Source organism: Castor canadensis, chromosome 7, assembly GCF_047511655.1.
Source record: "Castor canadensis chromosome 7, mCasCan1.hap1v2, whole genome shotgun sequence".
NCBI classification, from domain to species: Eukaryota; Metazoa; Chordata; class Mammalia; order Rodentia; family Castoridae; genus Castor; species Castor canadensis.
Genome location: NC_133392.1, coordinates 117,512,704 through 117,531,686, shown reverse-complemented (window position 1 = coordinate 117,531,686; position 18,983 = coordinate 117,512,704). Strand labels below are relative to the sequence as shown.

General features: G+C 42.3%; 1 protein-coding gene across 1 annotated transcript in view; it reads right to left on the bottom strand.

The window, feature by feature from the left end:
• Window positions 1-18,606, bottom strand: part of Fyb2 (FYN binding protein 2) — a 96,423-nt gene extending 77,817 nt beyond the window's left edge. The window contains 1 exon segment of the mRNA XM_074080009.1: window positions 18,308-18,606. Coding sequence (XP_073936110.1) covers window positions 18,308-18,520 — 213 coding nt within the window. The 5' untranslated portion in view covers window positions 18,521-18,606.
• Window positions 18,607-18,983: the final 377 nt, after the last annotated feature.

Here is an 18,983-nt window from a genome sequence, read left to right as displayed (position 1 = left end):
GAAGAAAGACTGAAGCTAGCATGCTTGCTTTGTCTTTCCATGTTAGCATGCAGTAGGAAGTCCTTCATCAGATGCCAAGCAGATGCTAGTACTATGGTTTTGGACCTCCAGCCTCTAGAACTACAGGAAATAAATTTCTTATTAAATTACCCAGTTTCAGGTGCTTCATTATAGTCACAGAAAATATGCAAAGACAAAGTTTGATTCCATAACTCCAAATCTTCTCACTATACCACATTGGGTGAAGCCCTTTTTAGGCATTGCTTTGTATACTCTGGCACCATGCTGTGATGGAAAAGTGACCAACTCTTCCATTTTACAGATGAAAAGAGTAAAGCTGAGGGGTCAAGGCACTTGATTAAGCTGGAAGAGTTCAAAAGTGGCAGACCTAGACCTCCCGACCTTCATTTCCCTAGCTCTTTCTAATGCACTAGCACAGCTTCAATTTTTGGCTGCAAGCAGTCAAGAAATGCTCCTGAAGGGTTTTTGAAAGTCCCTTAATCTGGGACAAAATTTTGCCAGCCAATGAGAATTAATGCTTGACAGTTTTTGTGCTTTCTAAATACGCATTTTGCTAATCTACTCACTGAACCTTGGAGTCTTCTTTACTCAAAGCAGCAGCAAAGCCAGAGCCCCTTGTGAGAGATGTTTACAGCAACAATTAGTTCCACACCAGTCCTTGACAAAGACTCCCAGCACACAATTTCCTTCACCTTGGGAGGTTGCCAACTATGTAGGGCCAACAACACCTTCTGCAGCCCAACTGTTTCCTAGGAAAGAAGCATCGTTGGCCCTTTAGAGCAAACCATGCACTGAAGGCTTTAAAAAAATCCCTGTGCTATAGAAGAAAAGCATTGGCCAGGAGAGGCCTGGCCTCTTCCTTTGCTTTTCCCCTCACTGGATGTGTGTTTTGAGCAATCACTTTATAGCTCTCCTCTACATGGAAAATGGATGTGCTAGTTTACAGCAGAGATTTTACTAATGCTCTTTGCATGAATAAGAGGCTGCATAATACAGCTCTGGGTAGCCATCTTTCTTCCCTTTAACAAATGTTAATCCTCTATATCAGATGTGAACCCCAGCTGTACATCTCTAGGGACATTGGTCACTCTGTGATCACAGAGGCCATTCACACAGACCACCATGTGAACAATGTCCCTTGAACTTGTGCAACTCGGTATCCTTCCTGAGGATAGGAGTGGTGACAGTGGTGACCAAATATGCTCTGTCCTCTTGGAACTTTTAGGCACATGAGTTGCTTAAAAGGCTGGCAGAGACCATTCATCCAGTCATTCACTTAACGGCTAGTTGAGTGCCCACTGTGTACTTGATAGAGTGCTAGATATGTGAGAATTCCTTGTAAACTGCAAAACTTAACACAGGTGCAGCTTATCCCTTATCCAAAATGCTTGAGATCAGATTCTCTATTTTGGAATATTTGCATGACTTTACCAGCTGAATATCCCTAGTCTGAAAGTCCAAAATCTAAAATGTTCAAAATCCAAAGCTTTTTGAATATCATGCTGGCACTCAAAAAGATTTGGACTTAGAAATTTTTAAGATTTGAAATTTAAGATACAAGATTCAGCTTGTATTTCATTAGCACCTTATTTTCCTCTCATGTCCTCCTTTAAATACTGATTTTTTTGAAGCCTCCTGTCATCTCTTCTAGTCTAGCCACTATACTGGATTCTTTCCTCTCTTTTTCATTCACCCTTGGGTGTCTTTTAACATGGTGCCCAGGGAAGAAGCTCTATAAACATCTGTTGACAGTACTACCTCCATGATTTTTTTTTTGATAGTATTTAACTCAAGGCTTTGTGCTTGCTAGACAGGTGCTCTACCATTTGGCCCATGCCTCCAGCCCCCTCCATGCATGTGTACTCATGTCATCCTCTGCCTTCAATGTTTTTCTCCCTATTTCTTATCATTATCTTGCTTGGCTTAACTCATGTGCAACTCCCTGAAGAAGCCTTCCATAGGCCTGCTGTGAGTAGTGATACCTTGAGCTCCTGGGAACCCCGTACCTCCTTCAACTGCAGCTATTATGAATTTACTCTCCCAGAAATGCTCTTAGCCCAAGAAACTGGGCTAACAGCACAGACTGTGGGACTGAAATATCTTAGGTTGGCATCCTGCCTCTACAAATTCTGGCTCTGTCACCTTGACAAAGCTGTTTCAGCTTTCTGTCCCTCCATTTCTTGATGAGAAGAATGGAGATTCAACTGGTCACATCATAAAATTGCTATGCACATTTGTGGTAGCCTGGTACAAATGAGGCCCAAAATGATGGTGATGATGAAGATGGTTGGGATGTGGATAGAGTGGTGGTGGTGATGAGAAGGAGGGAGGATGACCATGTTGATACAAACATGATTATCATGGTGATGCTGACAGTGGCAAAATGATTATCTGAGTGTGGCAAAGAGTACTCACTAAATATGCAAGGCATTAATTGGACTTATGGTTTTAGATGGGAAAACTGTTTATCAGTTCTGATAGGTGCTATTTTAGTTTCCAGTACCAGGAATGCTTCAATTTTGGTTCCTCTTCTACTTCACTGACATGAAAGAGCCATGGGTTTTTTAATTTTTTTGACACTTTCCCTCTAGTCTACATCCTGCTCTCCCCACTGTGTGAAATTATCCTAGGAAATTACCCTCTTTCCTTGCTCCCCTCTTGGCTTCCCACCTTGTGCACAGGCAGCTAATGAAGCTGGTTCAGAAGGACAGACAATGTCACAAATGTTCTAATCTGCTTAGATTCAATCCTCATGCCCATTTCCACTTCCTCCTAGAGTTTCCCTTGTATATCTCAATCAGCAGAAGGTGGAAAATACTAAGGAGGACCCTACCTAGCAAGGGAAAACTCACAAAGGCCACTAGAGAGAGGTGACCTTGAATTGGTTCCATGGGTGCTAGGTCAGACTTTGTTACTTGGGTCAGAGACCAGCTTGAGGTAAATGGCTGGAAAACAACCAGAGGCCAAAAGCAGGCAGGCTCTCTGCTGAGAGTGCAAGGCTCCATAGAGCACTAGCTGAGATCTTTCTGTTGATGGACAAGAGGCCTAATGCCACCCCTAATGTTGGATGGTTCCAGTGAATAGAAAAATCACAGGCAATTGTTTAGCTTTTAGAGAGGGAAGATAAGAGTGGGAATGAAGTGATTTGGTGTTCTGATTTGAAGATGTATAAGCCTCTGGTCCTCAAGAGGGATGTGCAAGTATTTGATGCATGGAGGTCAAATTGAAAATAGAAATTCTGTAATCACACGGCCCAGGATTTGAATATATGCTATGACACTCTCAGATCTTAGTGAAATCCCTTAGACTCTCAGAGCCCCAGTCTGCTTACCTATAAAATGAGATCCCTTCTGATTTTGAAAGTTTGTGATAAGGATTAGAAATCCAAAAGTCTACTTTGATATTTGTCATAGAATAAACAGCTAATAAATTCATGTGGATCAGAGGAACATGTATTCAGGGAGTTTGTTACATCCATATAGAAATTAATTAGTTCTTATAGAACTTGTCATGATCTGAAGACACTAGATAAAATACTTGACCAATTGGGGATATAAAATCTCTTCCTCTTTTTTCGGTAATATTTAAAATGTAAGTAATCATATTTATCCTCTCCCTCCTAAGATTTTTATGAATGTCAAATAAAGTGAAATATGAAGGCACTCTGAACAGAATAAAATGCAATACAGATTAAAGACATTCTCTTTAAGTATATACCGGTGAGGTGAGTCTGACACAAGAGGATGTTTTGGGTATAAAGATCAGTGGCCCCTAGAACTAGCATAGTAGAAAGAGGGTGGAGCTAGCTTGGGACATCTGTATCTACTCAGCATCCACCCCCTGCAGAGGGCTCAAAAATGCCTGCAGAAGGAATGAGTGCCTGATTAAAGCCCATAGAGGGCTAGAGAAAAAAAGGGGGGAAGTGGCTTCAAAAGCAGGACTTAAAATTCTGTGAAGCTGCATCGCAAATTCAAATGCAGCTCTTTAAAATCATACTCACCAGCTTGTCAGCAAGCTTGAGTAGGATGAAGATGAGGAGGAGGAGGAGGAAAAGGAGGAGAAAGGCTTAGCTAATTCAGTGCCTGCTGTCAACTTCCATAAGCCCCCTAACACTCTTCACCCAGAGTCTTGTCCAGGGTACATGCAGGGTACAGCCTTCAGGAGAGGCTTACAAGTCTCCATGTTTCTGTCCTGCCACAGTTCCTTTCTCCAATGCCCCTTGATCCAGTTATTCAGAAAGGCCTGGTCCTCTGTTCACATTGTTCCCTATACCTGGGATGCCTTTCCCATACCCATCCTCCATTTCCTAATGAATGATCTTCATGTTTTAAAACCTGGTTCAGAAATTACCTCCCTTGGAAAAGACTTCTTTGACTCAACCAAGTTGAATTAAAATGTATTTCCTCTTTCAGTCACTTGAGTATGATTTCATTGTTCACATGGAAATTATCATACAGTATTACATTATTTTGTATATCTTCCTTACTAAACTCTGAGCCATTTGAGCAAGATACAAAGTGTTTAATTTCATGGGATCGTTGCATCTTGCTATTAAGTGAAAGCTCTCTGAGATCAAGGAACACTGGGTCCAACTTCTGGCCTCATGACTAGTAGCTGTGTGGTCTTCAAAGGTAAGTTATTTAAGCTCACTATTGCTCAGTTTCTTCACTTAATATCAAGAATGGTAATGTTACTGATCCTTGTCAGATTTCTGGGCAAATTAATTTATCTTGTTCATATAAAGGGCTTAGTACTAGCCCCCAAAACATTAGTTGTCATCATTTTTGCCATTTAATCACCTAAGGAACAAACACTGCTTTTTCCTAATGGAACTTAAAATATGGAGTATGAGGAATTAAAAGGGTATTTATACATTTTTATCTATCTATTTTTATTTATTTTTTTGTCAGTACTGGGATTTAAACTCAGGGCTTCACACTTGCTAGGCAGGCTCTCTATCACTTGAGCCACTCAGCCAGTCCTTTATTGTGTTGGACATTTTCAAGATAGGATCTAGTGAACTATTAGCCATGGCTGGCTTTGAACCTTGTGTGGGAGACCAGTAACTAAATAGACTGAGAAGAAACTTTGACATGTGAGGCCATATCAAAGACCTTTGTGCTGAGAAGGCAATGCCCCAACCTGAAGGAGGTGAGCAAGGTTCAGCAAGACTGCTTTGCAAGTAGGGAGACTGAGACCTTGGCATGAGCACGGCTCTGTCAAAGGGTCCCTTGGCTGATAGGCATGGACCCAGCCAAGGGGAGGCAAGGTTCAGCAAGGCTGCCTTGCAGGGAAAACAGGGCATGTTGTTTGATGTAGTCAGGATAGTGTCCAGTAAATAACAACATGCCACAGCTGCACTGTTCCTGCCACCTATGCAACTGGACCCATGAGAACTCAACCTGTACTTTGCCCCACTTTCCCATACATGCTGTATCAATAAGTGCACTTGAAGGCACAGGGGGTCACTGGCATAGCTCATCAGGAGTGCTGGACCCACCTGACCCCAAGCTTTTCTATATGTCTGTCTTTGTGTCATTTTTCTCAATCCCCAGTCACTCCCAGCCAGGTCAAGGGACCTGCTCACGCTGGCTGTGAGACCTTGATCCTTCTGATCCCTGCCTCCTGAATAGCTAAGATAACAGGCATGAGTCACTGGCACCTGGCTACATATTTTTTTACAATGTGGTTTGAGCATTGAAAAAACTTTTGGATGCATAGTAGTCAAGACAGGGTAGGGCAGTAGTAGGCTGAATAATGCTCTCCCCAGCCCCTAACCTGTGAATATATTTTATCATGTTACCTTACATGGTAAAGAGACTTAGGAGATGGGAAGGTGTTTCAGGATTACACAGGTGGGCTCAGCATAATTACAATGGTCCTTACAGGAAAAAGGGTAGAAGGCCATCCTCTTAGAAGATGTAAGGATGGAAGCTGGAAGAAGCCACCATTGAGGAATGAATGCAGGTGGCTTCAAAGCTGCAAAAAGCAAGGACATTGATTCTTTCCAGAACCTCCAGAAGGATGCAACCCTACAGCCCTATTTCAGTCTTTTGATCTCCAGTACTATGATAGTGAATTTGTAGTGTTCTAAACTATTTTATTTATGGTAATTTGTTACAGCAGCAATAGGAAACTAATACATGTGATCTGAATGAAAATGCTGGGATAGACGTAGATTAGGCTCAGCTTTATGTTGGTAGTCAAGCAAGCCCCAATCTCAGTGGTTTAATTGAAGGCTCTTCCCACTCCTCCTCCCTGCCTGCCCCACCCCCACCTGTGCTATGTGTTCAACAAGAGTCAAAGGGGGACTGCTCTTCACACTCACTCAGGAACCCATCAACACCTGGTTTACTATCCTGGGGCAGGCAAGGTAAGGGGACAAAGACTCACACCTACTAACAGGTGCCTGAAGATTTTCTTCTACTCACAGAACCTGTCAAATTACTTCAATCTAATGACAAGAGAAAATGGGGATTGTTGAGAGAACAATGGAAATGTTTGTTGAACACTAAGTATCTTTGGCTATAGGACTAAGAGGGTGATTTAGCAAGCCTTCTCTACAGAAACTGCTTTTAATCCAGGATCTGGAAGATAAGTTAGCTAGGTGAAGAGAGGGAAACTGAAACAGGCCAATAAAGGAATGATAGGGGGAAATGGAGGAAGGAAGATGGAAATAATAACCAAAACCACTAAGATTTTCTTAAGGCAAGATCAGCATGACCATTCATAATGAATTCAACATATACTTGCTCAAACAAGACAAGCAACAAGGCATGAAAACTGTGGTTTTCCATATTGGATTTGTATGTTGCATAAAATCTCATCTATTCATTTGGTGAAAAAAATGTTTAATTATATCTTTCCCATTTTTTAGAAAGGAGTTCTAATGCGGTTTGGGGATTAACAAACACTCTTATATCTGCCTCCCTATTAAAAATTTTTTCCCAAATTTGGGTAAGGTTGGATGCTAATATTTCAAGCATGCAGATTTCACCAGTGAAAGTCCATGACCCTTGGCATTACAAATTAATATACACTTAGATTTAATAACTTCACAACACACCTCTAATCAATTCTATGCCAGATGAAAACTTGAAAATTTTTTCTAAGGTTCAAAGTAACAGTGTGGGGTGGATTGCAGTTCAATCTTTATATCTTCCTATCCCAGCTGTTTATTTAGTAACCACATTAATTGCAGCTTGATCATAATTTTCTTACATTTTATATTGCTTTGTAATTCACAGAACACTTCTCCCAGAATATCTCATTTGATCTTTGTAACTATTCAGAAAGAAGGCAGACAATGTATTAGCAATCCCATTCTATAGATGAGGAAATTTAACCTCAAAAGAATTTAAACAGGTTGCCCATGGTTGTGCAGCTAAGGATGGGAATCCAGACTCTATGGTTCTCTTTATGCTCTTCTGTAACAAATTTCCTTCCCTGATTTTATCTCACTCTTCCAGAGTCAAGTACACCATTACCACACATTCCTCAGAGACCTCCTCAGGCCTACAAATTCTATCATGCTACAATTCAGAAAATTTAGCAAGCATAAGCATTTCATTATGACAAGCCAGCATTAGGTGCTGGTATGTGTCACGTGATGTGCTAGCAGCTTTAGATCCCAAACTCATTTAACCTTTATAGAAAAAAAAAAAAACTATGAGAGAAGTCCTTCATTATTTTCATGAAGATGAAGTAGCTAACTGAAGCGTAGAGAGATGTAAGTAATGTTTCCAATGACACATAGCTAAGATGGGATTTGTACCTAGATAGTCCAGGCCCAGAGTCTGCATTTTTAAACTATTCTTCCTCTACTTTCCTTTTTTTTGAGGTGCTGGGCATTGAACCCAGGGCCTTATGCATGCTCTATCACTGAGCTGAGCGATATTTCCAACTATGTTTTTAAACTATTCTCAGTGATGCATGTGCTACAGCCAGGATATCCTTGAGCTGTGTCTGCTCCTGCTCCACTCATGCCCATCCTTAGATTTCAGCATGTAATCTATGACCATCTCTGCTCCTTGTTTGACATACAGTCCTCCCAACTAGTGATCCTTAACATCCCATGTGCTATTCTATCATTGTATTTATCATATTTTATTATGGAGATCTATTTATGTGCCACGTGCTGGTAGCTCACGCCTATAATCTTAGGCAGAGACCAGGAAGATTGAGGTTCAAAGCCAGCCCAGGCAAATAGTTTGAGAGACCGTATCTCAAAAAACCCTTCACAAAAATGGAGTGGAGTGGTTCAAGGTAAAGATCCTGAGTTCAAGCCCCAGGACCACAAGAAAAAAAATTTATTTATGCTTTTGCTTCCTAGTAGATTGTGAACTCCTTCTCTGGGTATTGCCAGCAGCAGCAGCAAGAGTAAATACCCTCTGAGCACTTCCATGCATCAGACACATTTTTTGGCACTACTGGGATTTGAACTCAGTGCTTCACACTTGCTAGGAAGGCACTTATACTACTTGAGCCATGCCTCCACCCCTTTTGGCCCTGGTTATTCTTGAGCTACAGTTTCACTTTTTGCCCAGGCAGGCCTGGGCCACAATCCTCATATTTATACTTCTTGCTATCACTGAAATGACAGATGGGATGCCCTGCTTTTTCTACTGAGATGGGGGTCTAGTGAACTTTTTGCCCCAGCTGGCCTCGAACCATAATCCTCTCCATCTCAGCTTCCTGAGTGGCTACAATTACAGCCATGAGCCACTGCACCTGGCTTGCATCATGAATGATGCTAAATGTTCGATTGGTGGTAGCTCACAGTCACTCTAGGGCCAGCACAATCATTAGATTGGTAGGGAATCACATGGAGAAACTGAATAACTTGTCAAAAATTATAGCAAAGACAGTAGGAGGTAGCAGTAGTAGGTAGTAGAAGCTGAAGGTTGACTGTTGTTTGCAGTGCTGGGGGTTGAACCTAGGGCCTTACACATGCTAGGCAAATGTCCTACCATCAGCCCTGAAGGTATAGCTCTATAGGATATATTCTGTAAGAGTTTCCATCTCCCAGAAACCCTAGAATAGCAGTATCTGGTCGTTGAAAGGACAAATACAGATGAAAAGGGAGAAAAGCCATAAAACTCAAGGGCAAAATTTGCCTGAGTCTCTGCTTGGAAAATCAAAAGCAGTTTTGACTATACACAACCAGAGAAAAATGGCATGGCCAAAATATGTTTAGTGTTCTTCAAGTCTTTCATAAAAGATGTTTCTTCCTGGCACATATTCACAATCAAGGCTGTAATAAATCTCCCAGCAGGAAAACAGAGTTGGGCAACACCCTCCATCTAAAAAAGTTTCTCAAAAATATAGCTGCAGCTATTTGAGTACTTTTCAATTAAGGCCTTGAAATTGAAATTTCAACAGGTGCAGGCACTCATCCTTAACTTGGGGGCATAAAATCTTCAATGTTCTTGCCAGTTGAAGAGCTACTGATGCTGACTCAGAGCTTCAGAAGACCTTATGTAGAGGAGAATATTCAATTTTGAGATGGACTATTGGGAACATCTGCCATCAAATCCTATGTTCTACAATAACCCAAGAATGTAATGTGGAGTGGGGGTGTGAGGGAGAAGGAATGCCTCTTTGACCTTTCCACGCCACCAGCACTGGGTAAAAAAAAGGCCAGAGCTGCCCAGAGGAAGCACCATGCAGGTAGGGAGTATGGGCAAGAGTCCCAGAACTGCAAGTTTAAGTTCCATCCCTTGAGATGTCCCTTACAGAGCCTCAGTGTTCCCATGTGGAAAGCTGGAATAATAAAATCTGGATCTACCTAATCAAAATGATTCAAAGATTTACATGAAATTCCTTTCTTTGATCCAGTTCTCCTACCTGGATAGGTAGGAAAAAAATCTTTATTTTACAAAACAGTCTTGACCTTGGCAGGGATAGGTAGGAAAAAAAATCTTTATTTTACAAAACAGTCTTGACCTTGGCAGTAACAATCTATGTAACTTTGGATAAGTCTTCAGAATCTTCCCCTTACTGGGTACAATGGTGCATGGCTGTGATCCTAGCACTTGGAAAACTGAGGGAGGAGGATCTTGCATTCCAAGGCCAGCCTGGGATACATAGCAAGTTCTAAGCCAGTCTGAGCTATGGGAGACCCCGGTTCAAATCCTGACTCCTGGATATCAAGCTATGAGAACTTGAACAAGTTCATGTAACTTCACAGAATCTTTATTCCCTCATCTCTAAAATGAGGAGAATGTCTTTCCCATGGTGTTTGTGAGGTTTGAGTGAAGTCATTCATATCTGATTGAAGGGACTAGAACAGAGAGGGTGCTTCACAATATTACTTTCCTTCTTTCCCGGGACACAATTCAATAAAGTACTCACTGAGCAAGGAACTGTTATGGGTGCTGAGGGGAATTAAGAGCATGGACTTGGTTAGCATGAGTAATTCATTTATTTATGAGAAATACAGAGCCAGGCATTAGGGTCCCTTGTCAATTACATGGAGCTCAGAAACAAAGCAGAAAATACACAGGTTGAGTATCCCTTTTTCAAAATGCTTGGAACCAGTAGTATTTTAGATTTGGAAATACTTGAATATTTGATAATTAACGTGGTACATTGGTAATGGGAACCCAGCCTAAACATAACAGTTTGTTATGTTTCATAGTACATAAATCATAGCCTGAGGAAATTTTATCAATATTCCGAATGATTTTGTGCAAGAAACAAAATGTGATGTTGTGGAATTTCGCATTTGTGGTGTCATGTCAGTGCTTAAAAAGTTCCAGATTTTAGACCATTTTAGATTTTTAATTTTTAGGTTAGAGACATTCAACCTGTACCAAATTTTTCCTTGTGTACACCTGCACCAAGAAAGTTACAAGCATGTTAATCTAAGAGTGTATGGGAATTTTGGAGCTAGGTGCTTTTCAGACATATCTCATCATTTAAATCCTTGTTGGTAAGCGAAGAAACCAAGCCCCCAGAGGGGAAACAAAGTGCCTTGGGGCACACAGGCAAGAGTGGCAGAAAGCAAATTACCAAAGGCCCTGAGACTCCTACCACAGCCTATAGAAAAGGCTCCTGGCCCACACTCAAAACCAGCACCATTGGAAAACAGAAGCACTATGGGCTTTTGAATGCTCTGCTCTTCTCTAAGGTTGTAGAAGGCAGCACTTCCCCCTTTATCCTTTAAAACTTTACATAATACTTTGTTTTTGTATGACAACCCTCAAATTGTTAGAAAGTTTTTCTTTTTCTCGCCGAGGGTTATCTTTGAGATAACTTATTGGTAAGTTCAGAGTTTTCCAAAGATGGGGAGTGGAGAACTTAGAAATGGTTTAAATTCTAATTTTTTTTTTTTGGGTGGGACTGGGATTTGATCTAAGGGCTTTGTGCTTAGAAAGCAGGTACTCTACTGCTTGAGCCACACTTCTAATCCAAAAGTGGATTAAATTCTAATGTCAACTCTGCTACAAATTTTGGATTGGGGAATTTTGATAATATCAATAACTATGACTATTAGTATAAGACTTTATTCTTTCATAGTATATTCAAATACATCACCCAATGTAATCCTTATAGTCAAAATGGACAAGCAAGTATTTTTAAACACACAGAGATAAGAAAATTGAAGCTTAGAGAAATAACATGTTCAAGACTACATATCAAGTGAATGGCAGATGTTGTCTCAAATTCAGGTCTTCTAGGTAAAAAAGAATTAAAAACCTCTGTCCAATACACCATCCACAATCATGATGACTAAAAGGGACCAAACTGATAGCTAAGGATGGAGATGCTGGAGTTAAAGCTATCTGAATTTGCACCCTGATTTTGTCCTATATGCAAAATGAGAAAGATAACAGTAACAATAAGAGTGAAAAGTCATAAAACTTTAACCCTTTCCAGGATTATATTTCAAAATTGCTTATTTCTGAAACACATTATATGTTTACTATGCCCAAGCAAAATGTTGCCTTATTTTTGATTAACCTTAGGAAAAAAATCCTTCTAGTGTCTTGCTAGTTGAAATTTTGCTGTGAAAATCAAATCCAAGAAGTGGGTGACCAGGGAGGAAGACTAACCATGATTCTAACATCATTTCTGTCCATGTCCTATGTAGCACTCACTTCTCAAATTTCTTCTTTGAAGATGTAAGCACAGCTGCTGTTTTTGGAGAGGTGAAAACAGCAACGTGATCTGACCTCTCCCTCCCCATTGGAGGAGAAGGGTGCTGCACCCACTATTTACGTATTTTCTTAATAATTTTCCCATAAAGTTCTCATGTTAGTTTGCTAGGGCATGTCGAAGTACTACAGACTGTACACATTCATTGTTTCATAGTGCTTGAAGCTACAAGTTCAAGATCGCACTGTGAGCAGAGCTGCTTCCTCCTGAAGACTGAGAGGAAGGGATCTGCTCCATGCCTTGGCCTTGGCTTGTAGATGGCTCTGCTCATGCACATGGTGTTCTCCCTGTAAGTTCACACTGTCTGACCTCTGTGTGCATCTCCATGTTCAAATTTCCCCTTTTCCTGAGACTATCAGCCATGCTAGATAAAACCCACTGTAATGACCTACCTTTGATTTGATTACTTCTGTAAAGACTCTTCAAATAAGAAGCAATACCTCTAAATAAGGCCCCGTTCTGAGACCTGGGGGCTTTGGGCTTCAACATCTGAATTTTGGAGCTGGGAGGGATACAATTCAAACTATAACAGTTAGTTATTGTTATGTCAGTATGTAGGGTTGACCATACTCTGAGTAAGTACATTGGGCTGTTTCAAGTTCTGTGTATGTACTAATGTATTTAAACCTCAGGTGAACGCTAAGCGGTAGATACTATTTTCTCCCCTTTACAGATGAGGGACCTGGGGCATAGAGAAATTAAACTTGCTCAAAGCCAAACAGCTTGTTTTCTGCAGAGCCAGAAATTTGAATCAGTCAGGTTCAAATAAAAGTCCCAGAAACTGCTTTTAAGAACCAGGCTTTGCTGCCTGCCTCTTTGAGTAAGACATACTGCTTGCTCTCTGGGATCTTGTAGTCCACACATGGGTATAATTCAAAGGAACCAGGGTCTTGCAAGTTGAGGAAAGAGAAAGACCAATTGTGGCCAAGGGGCTGGGAAAATCTCAGGAAAGTGGGGCTTGAGCTGAGTCATAAATGAGGTAATCACTAGCATTGTGGAGAAAGCTGTGTATACAGAAACGATAGTCCAAAGCACAATGAATTCAGGGACGGGGCACAGAGGCCAGGGTGGGAGGATACAGGGCAGGCACCAAAACACCTCAGCCTGGTCAGTGTCTAGAGGGCTTGGGCTTCACCTCATGAGCAATGGGAACAGCTAAGGGAATTTAGCAGCCAGTGACATAACAAGATTTGTCTACTTAGAACCATTTCTCTCCTGTCACATAGTCAAGGACCAAGCAACACAATCCAAGAGGACTCTGCAGTGCACCCTCAGCAAAGATGACACAGTCCATTTTTTGGACTATGACTAATGGGGTGATCTCTCTTTCCCCCTTCTGTCCCAGGGAAGGCTGAGGCTGAGAAGCCTCAGCCTTGGTGATCCAATCTTATTCCTAGTACCCTTCATTCTCCCCAAAATAAGCTCATCAACAACAGACAATCTTTGCAGGTGGGTCCTTTTTAGTTGGCAGGTCTGTTTTTTACAGATGTTCTCTTGTCTTGTGACTTACTACTTAAAAATTAGATTTATGAAAAAAAAAACCTAAAATTGCTCTTGAAGCCTTTCTAAGTGTTATTTCACAGGTATTTGGATTTGGGTTACGTTCAAAATATGCCATCTGTGACCTGGGGAATATCCTAGAGTCCCAGGATATAGAGTATGACAACCTCAGGGAACATTTATCCAACCTCCCATTTTGGAGGTGTAGCTCCTTAGAGATCCTTTGGCCCTCAGGGTAAAGTACATACAGCACGAGGGCCTTTCAACCTCTGGCCCCTTTTTACAACTTAGGATTCCATCATGGCAACTCTGAGTTTTTTAACTTTCTGCCCCATTAACACCTAACTACAGGAGGGTCCCCTAACTTACTCCACCTCATTGCTTACCTCTGCTCCTGTTTCTCTGCGTTTCTCTTGCCTTCTTCTTCCTTCCATCTTTCCCTGGTGAAATGCTGCTCAGTGCTCTGACTTTCAGCTCACACACACTAATGAGTCCCAGTGCTGGGTTAGGCACCCAATCTCAGACTCCTACTGAAGCTGTGAGTTTCTTCATCAATCTACTTTCCATTTAATGCTAGGATTGCCTGTTATCTTAACACTGCCCCCTGAGAAGCTGAGCAAGTACATGGCCTATAAGATAGGGTTGACACAGAGAAGATGCTTATAAAAGTCTATCAGAGGATAAGAGCTGGGTCCAGTGATCACAACTTCCCACTCAGTTTCCTCTCAATGTGAGGAAACTTTTACTGTACACAAGGCCCACTGGATAGGCACTTATGAAATGTGTGCCAGTGGCCAAAGTTCTGCCTCTGGGCCTCAAATTTCCCTGTAAAATGGGAGTTGTTAGACTGGTTGTTCTTTGAGAAAGTTCCCAACTCCTAATAATTGCTCAAATCACTTGACTAATAAGCAGCAGAGGTAATCTTAAATGTGGCTCAACTAAGACTCCAATACTAACATAAAAAATTCAAGCAGCATTTGGTAAGCTGCCTTGCTGATAAGCTCTCCCAGCTCAAAAATGCTATAATTCTCAGTTGCCAAGATTTTGTGACTAAGTGAAAACATACCTGACCAAGTGCATGCACTGGGCTGCAACTTTACTCTGAGTTAAAAAAAGAACCCATCAACCTCTGTGTCTGTGAGCCTAAACTATACAATGAAACATAGTTTTAGAGAATTCCCGTGAGCTTCATATCTATGGGACATAATAACTTTTTAAGACAGGGTCTTGCTGCGTAGCCCAGGTTTGTCTTAAACATCATCTTGCCGCAGTCTAGGCATGTAACATCATGTGCTGAGAATAACTTTCTAATAATAGAACTAAGAAGAATGGAAGATATCTAATTGCTCCAATATCTGTTGATGCAAAAAAGATCACCTGGAAACTGAGTGACCTAAAACAGAAACCACTTTTCCTTATCTCATGATCAATGTGTGGGATAGGAATTTGGACAAAGCTCAGTTGGATGATTGCTCTGGCCCTAGGCCAATGATGAAAGTCTTTCTGCGGGTACTCCCCAGTGCTGGTCTGGCCTGCAGGGGTCTGAAGTTAGCCTTAGAGAAAGGACTAGAAGGCCAGATATAACCAACATCTACAGGCAGTGTCTCCAGAGGGAAAGCTGTAGGATAATGTGGAATGGGGGCTCAGGGACTCAGGAGTGAGTGTTCTCATAAACAAGGTGGAAGCAGCATGGCTTTTATGACAGTTTCTGAAGTCACACAATGCTATTTGGGCCTTACTTCACTGGTGATGATTTTTTTTTTTGTTGTTTTGTTTTTATAGATTCAAGGGCAGGGAGCATAGATCCTACCTTTTGATGGGAAGAATGGCAGAGAATATGAGGTCAAGTTTTAAAACCACATAGTAGCATAGCCTAAACACCTATACATCTGGCACCATCCTAATGTAATACATTCTCTTGATTATTCCTCCTGCTGTGCCTCTCCTTTGATCTCTAAATCTGAATATTCAGCTATCTAATGAACCTCCCCCCCAACATTATCAAAACTGACTCCTGGTCTCCTCCTAAGCCTCCTCTTCTGTATTAAGTCATCTCAGAAAACCCTGCCTCCACTTTTCCTGATGTGCAGGCTTCACACTGTGGAGTCATCAACAATCCTATATTTCCTGTCTCTTTTTTTGTGTTCAATCTATCAGTAAATCCTGTTAACCCTACCTTGACTTAGATGGGATTATATCCCAATAAACCCATCATAAATTGAAAATACCATTTGTTGAAAATGCATTTACTATACTTAGCTTACTAAACCTCATCATGCAGGTTAGAGTACTGCTTGTGCCTGTGATCATGTAGCTAATGGAGAGCTATGACTTGGTATGGTGGCCTGTGTCATGAGAGTATCACACCCCATAGTACCAGACCAGGAAAGACCAAAATTCAAAGCATAGTTTTTACTGAAGGCATATCACTTCTGTATCAGAAAGCTGAACCAGTCTAAGTCAGAGACCATATATCCATCCAGAATTTGACCACTTCCAGCTGCCTTCTCCTCCTATTGGATTACTGCATCACCCTCCTACTTGACCAGCAGCCCCCTCCTTACCATCTACTTTCAAAGCCACAGCCAATGATTCCTACCAAACGTGACTTGGGTCCTTCATAGAGCTGCTCACCATACTCGGGTAGTTCTGCGTCCCTTTCAGAGGAAAGTCTGGCTTCTACGGTGGCCTCTAGGACCTGACATTATCTGATCCCACTACCTCTGACAGTTCTCTCCCACACTTCTTCTTTGCTATTCTGGCCATTTTGCTTTTCCTTGATCATAACAGACAAGTTTCTTCCTCAGGGCTCTGTTGAACTCTCTGCCCGAAGATATTCACATAACCAACTTCTTAACCTCCTTCAAGTTTCTGCTCAAATGCCTCTTTCCAGTGATGCCTTTCTTGAAACTGTGCCCCTTAAAAGGGTAGCCTTTGAGTGCCTCAGCATCCTTAAGCCCTTTCCTGCCTTGTGTATCCACATTGTACTTACTGCTATTTCACCCCTACGTAGGTTTTTGTTGATTTGTTTCTCTTCTCTCATGAAAGCATATGCTTTATTAAAGCAGGTATTCTTGACTGTCTGGTCCTAAAACAGGACTTGACCACACAAAGCAGGTGCTTAAAATATACACATTGAATAAAGGACTATTTTGTTAGTTAAAAAAAAAAAAAAACAAAAAAATCTTCCTTTGAAAATGAACCCATCTGTATTTCTCTTTCAATCCTTTTCCCCCCTCTCTGAGCAGAAGTTGTATAATGGTATTTGCTTATCCCATAAAAATGTTACTAGCTAACAAACATGCCCTTTTGTACATTTCCCTCTAAATTGCCTAACATTCTGCTAAGTAATCCTTGCTAGCGCTGCCTGGCTTATAGTTGGCGCTCAATAGCTGTTATGGATAAACCTGAACTCCTGCCCAGCTCTGCTGCTTACCAGCTGTGTGATGCTGAGCAGGTCATCTGACTGACAGCCTCCTCACCTAAAACCCATGGAGCAATGGCCTCACTGGATCATCATGTGGATAAACTGAACAGCGGTGTCAGTGCAGATCCTGGCCTGTCAGAGAGGGAAAAACAGATCCACACTAGATCTCTTCCTCCTGCCACTATCCCACAAGGAGGAGTTTCTCAAAATTTGCTCAACAAGCATGGGATGGGCAAGCAGTGGGGAGAATGTTGAAGAGGGAGAACAGTACCAATGTGGTCTGGCTTGCCTTTCCCAAAACTCAGTCAAGTGAACTAGCGAGAACGGACAGAGAGACAGATGCCCTGGGAAAGGGGGAGCGGGTGGTGCCTGAGCCGCCACAGCTGAAATGATTTCTCTGTCCTGGGAAATCCTCATGACTCACAGGACAAAATGGTTTGACTCCAAATGTATGATAAAGGAGAAAGGCAAAAATCACAAACATCCCAAAGAAACTGACTTATTGAAGAGGGGAATAAAGGATCAAGATTTGGAGAAGGAAAACTGTGGTCATTCAGGTAGAGAAATCTCCAACTATGCAAACAGCACTCAGCCATCCAATGGGAAAGGAATTCTGCCCTGCCGGGATCAGGTCATCTATTTTTACAAGCACTTCCAATAATCTCATAGCGTGCTGATTCTTACATGATTTTGTTTTCATGGTGAGGAACCTAGGGCTCAGGAGCACAGACATACTTGCTCCAGGCCACACAATAAGTAAGGAATGCAGTCCAACGTAAAACCACAAGCCACAGGAGAGAGCCACATGGCTGCCTCTTCCCAGCTTCATGCTCTGCCCTCAGACCTGGAAGCCCACTAATCACCACAAAGGCCAGATACAGTCCAGCAGGACAAGTAAACACAGCAAGGTGACAGACACTTGAACTGTGGCTAGTGGAGTACGCAGGATACCCTGCTCACGGGTTAGAGGTGACACTCTTGCCGGCATTCCTCAGCGCCCTCATATCCTCATCACAGGACACAGCCCAGCATTCTGCACTCCCACCTGCCCAAGGAAGGCCAGTGAGCACCAAACCATGCGGACACCTGATATGTTTGTTCCTGTCCAGGAGGCGGGAGGCACAGGCAGCCTTGTCTCCAGGGCTCTTTCCCCAGGAAGGAACTAAACACAGAAGCCCATGTGCAAACAGGGAGTCTTACCTCTTCCATTGCTCTCCTTCGAGACAGAGTCTGGGAAACAAGTCCGGCTTCCCAGAGCTGGATCCTGGGACCCACAACACACTCGCCTCTGCCTCTGCTGGCCAGGGAACAATCACTTTCCGTGGCCCAGGACACACCTGAGCTCAGGCTCTTCACCTGCTCCACCTGTGCTGTGGCTCCTCCCTCGCTGACTGAGCACAGGCCAGCCTCCATCCTCCCGGCTCCCTCAGCTGCAGTGGGGGTAGGGGAAGTTTGTCCACAGCAGGCTGCTCTTTACACTGCTCCCCAGGTTGGCCTGATGGTCTTGGCCACTCCCGCACGAGGGATTTCACTTTGTCCCATCCCATCCTGAGGGAGTTCTCAGGAATGGAGCACATCTTGTTCCTCCAGGGAGCACAAAAAGCTCAGGCATGACACTGTGATCTCTCCATTAGTAACAGCCTCAGCCCAACTCCTGCTAATTAGCCCTGTTAATAGTGCTACTTAATTTCACAAAATGCTTTCTTTATCCTGGCCAGGGAAACCAAAGCCCAGAAGGGACAGAAGTGTTGCTCAGCTCATAAGGGTACTCAATGGAGGTGAGAAAAGGAGCTGATGTGTCAGAGCGCTTGCTTTGGGATAGATATTAGCCAGTATTTGAATACGTGATTATATTTAACTCTTACAAGAGCCCTGG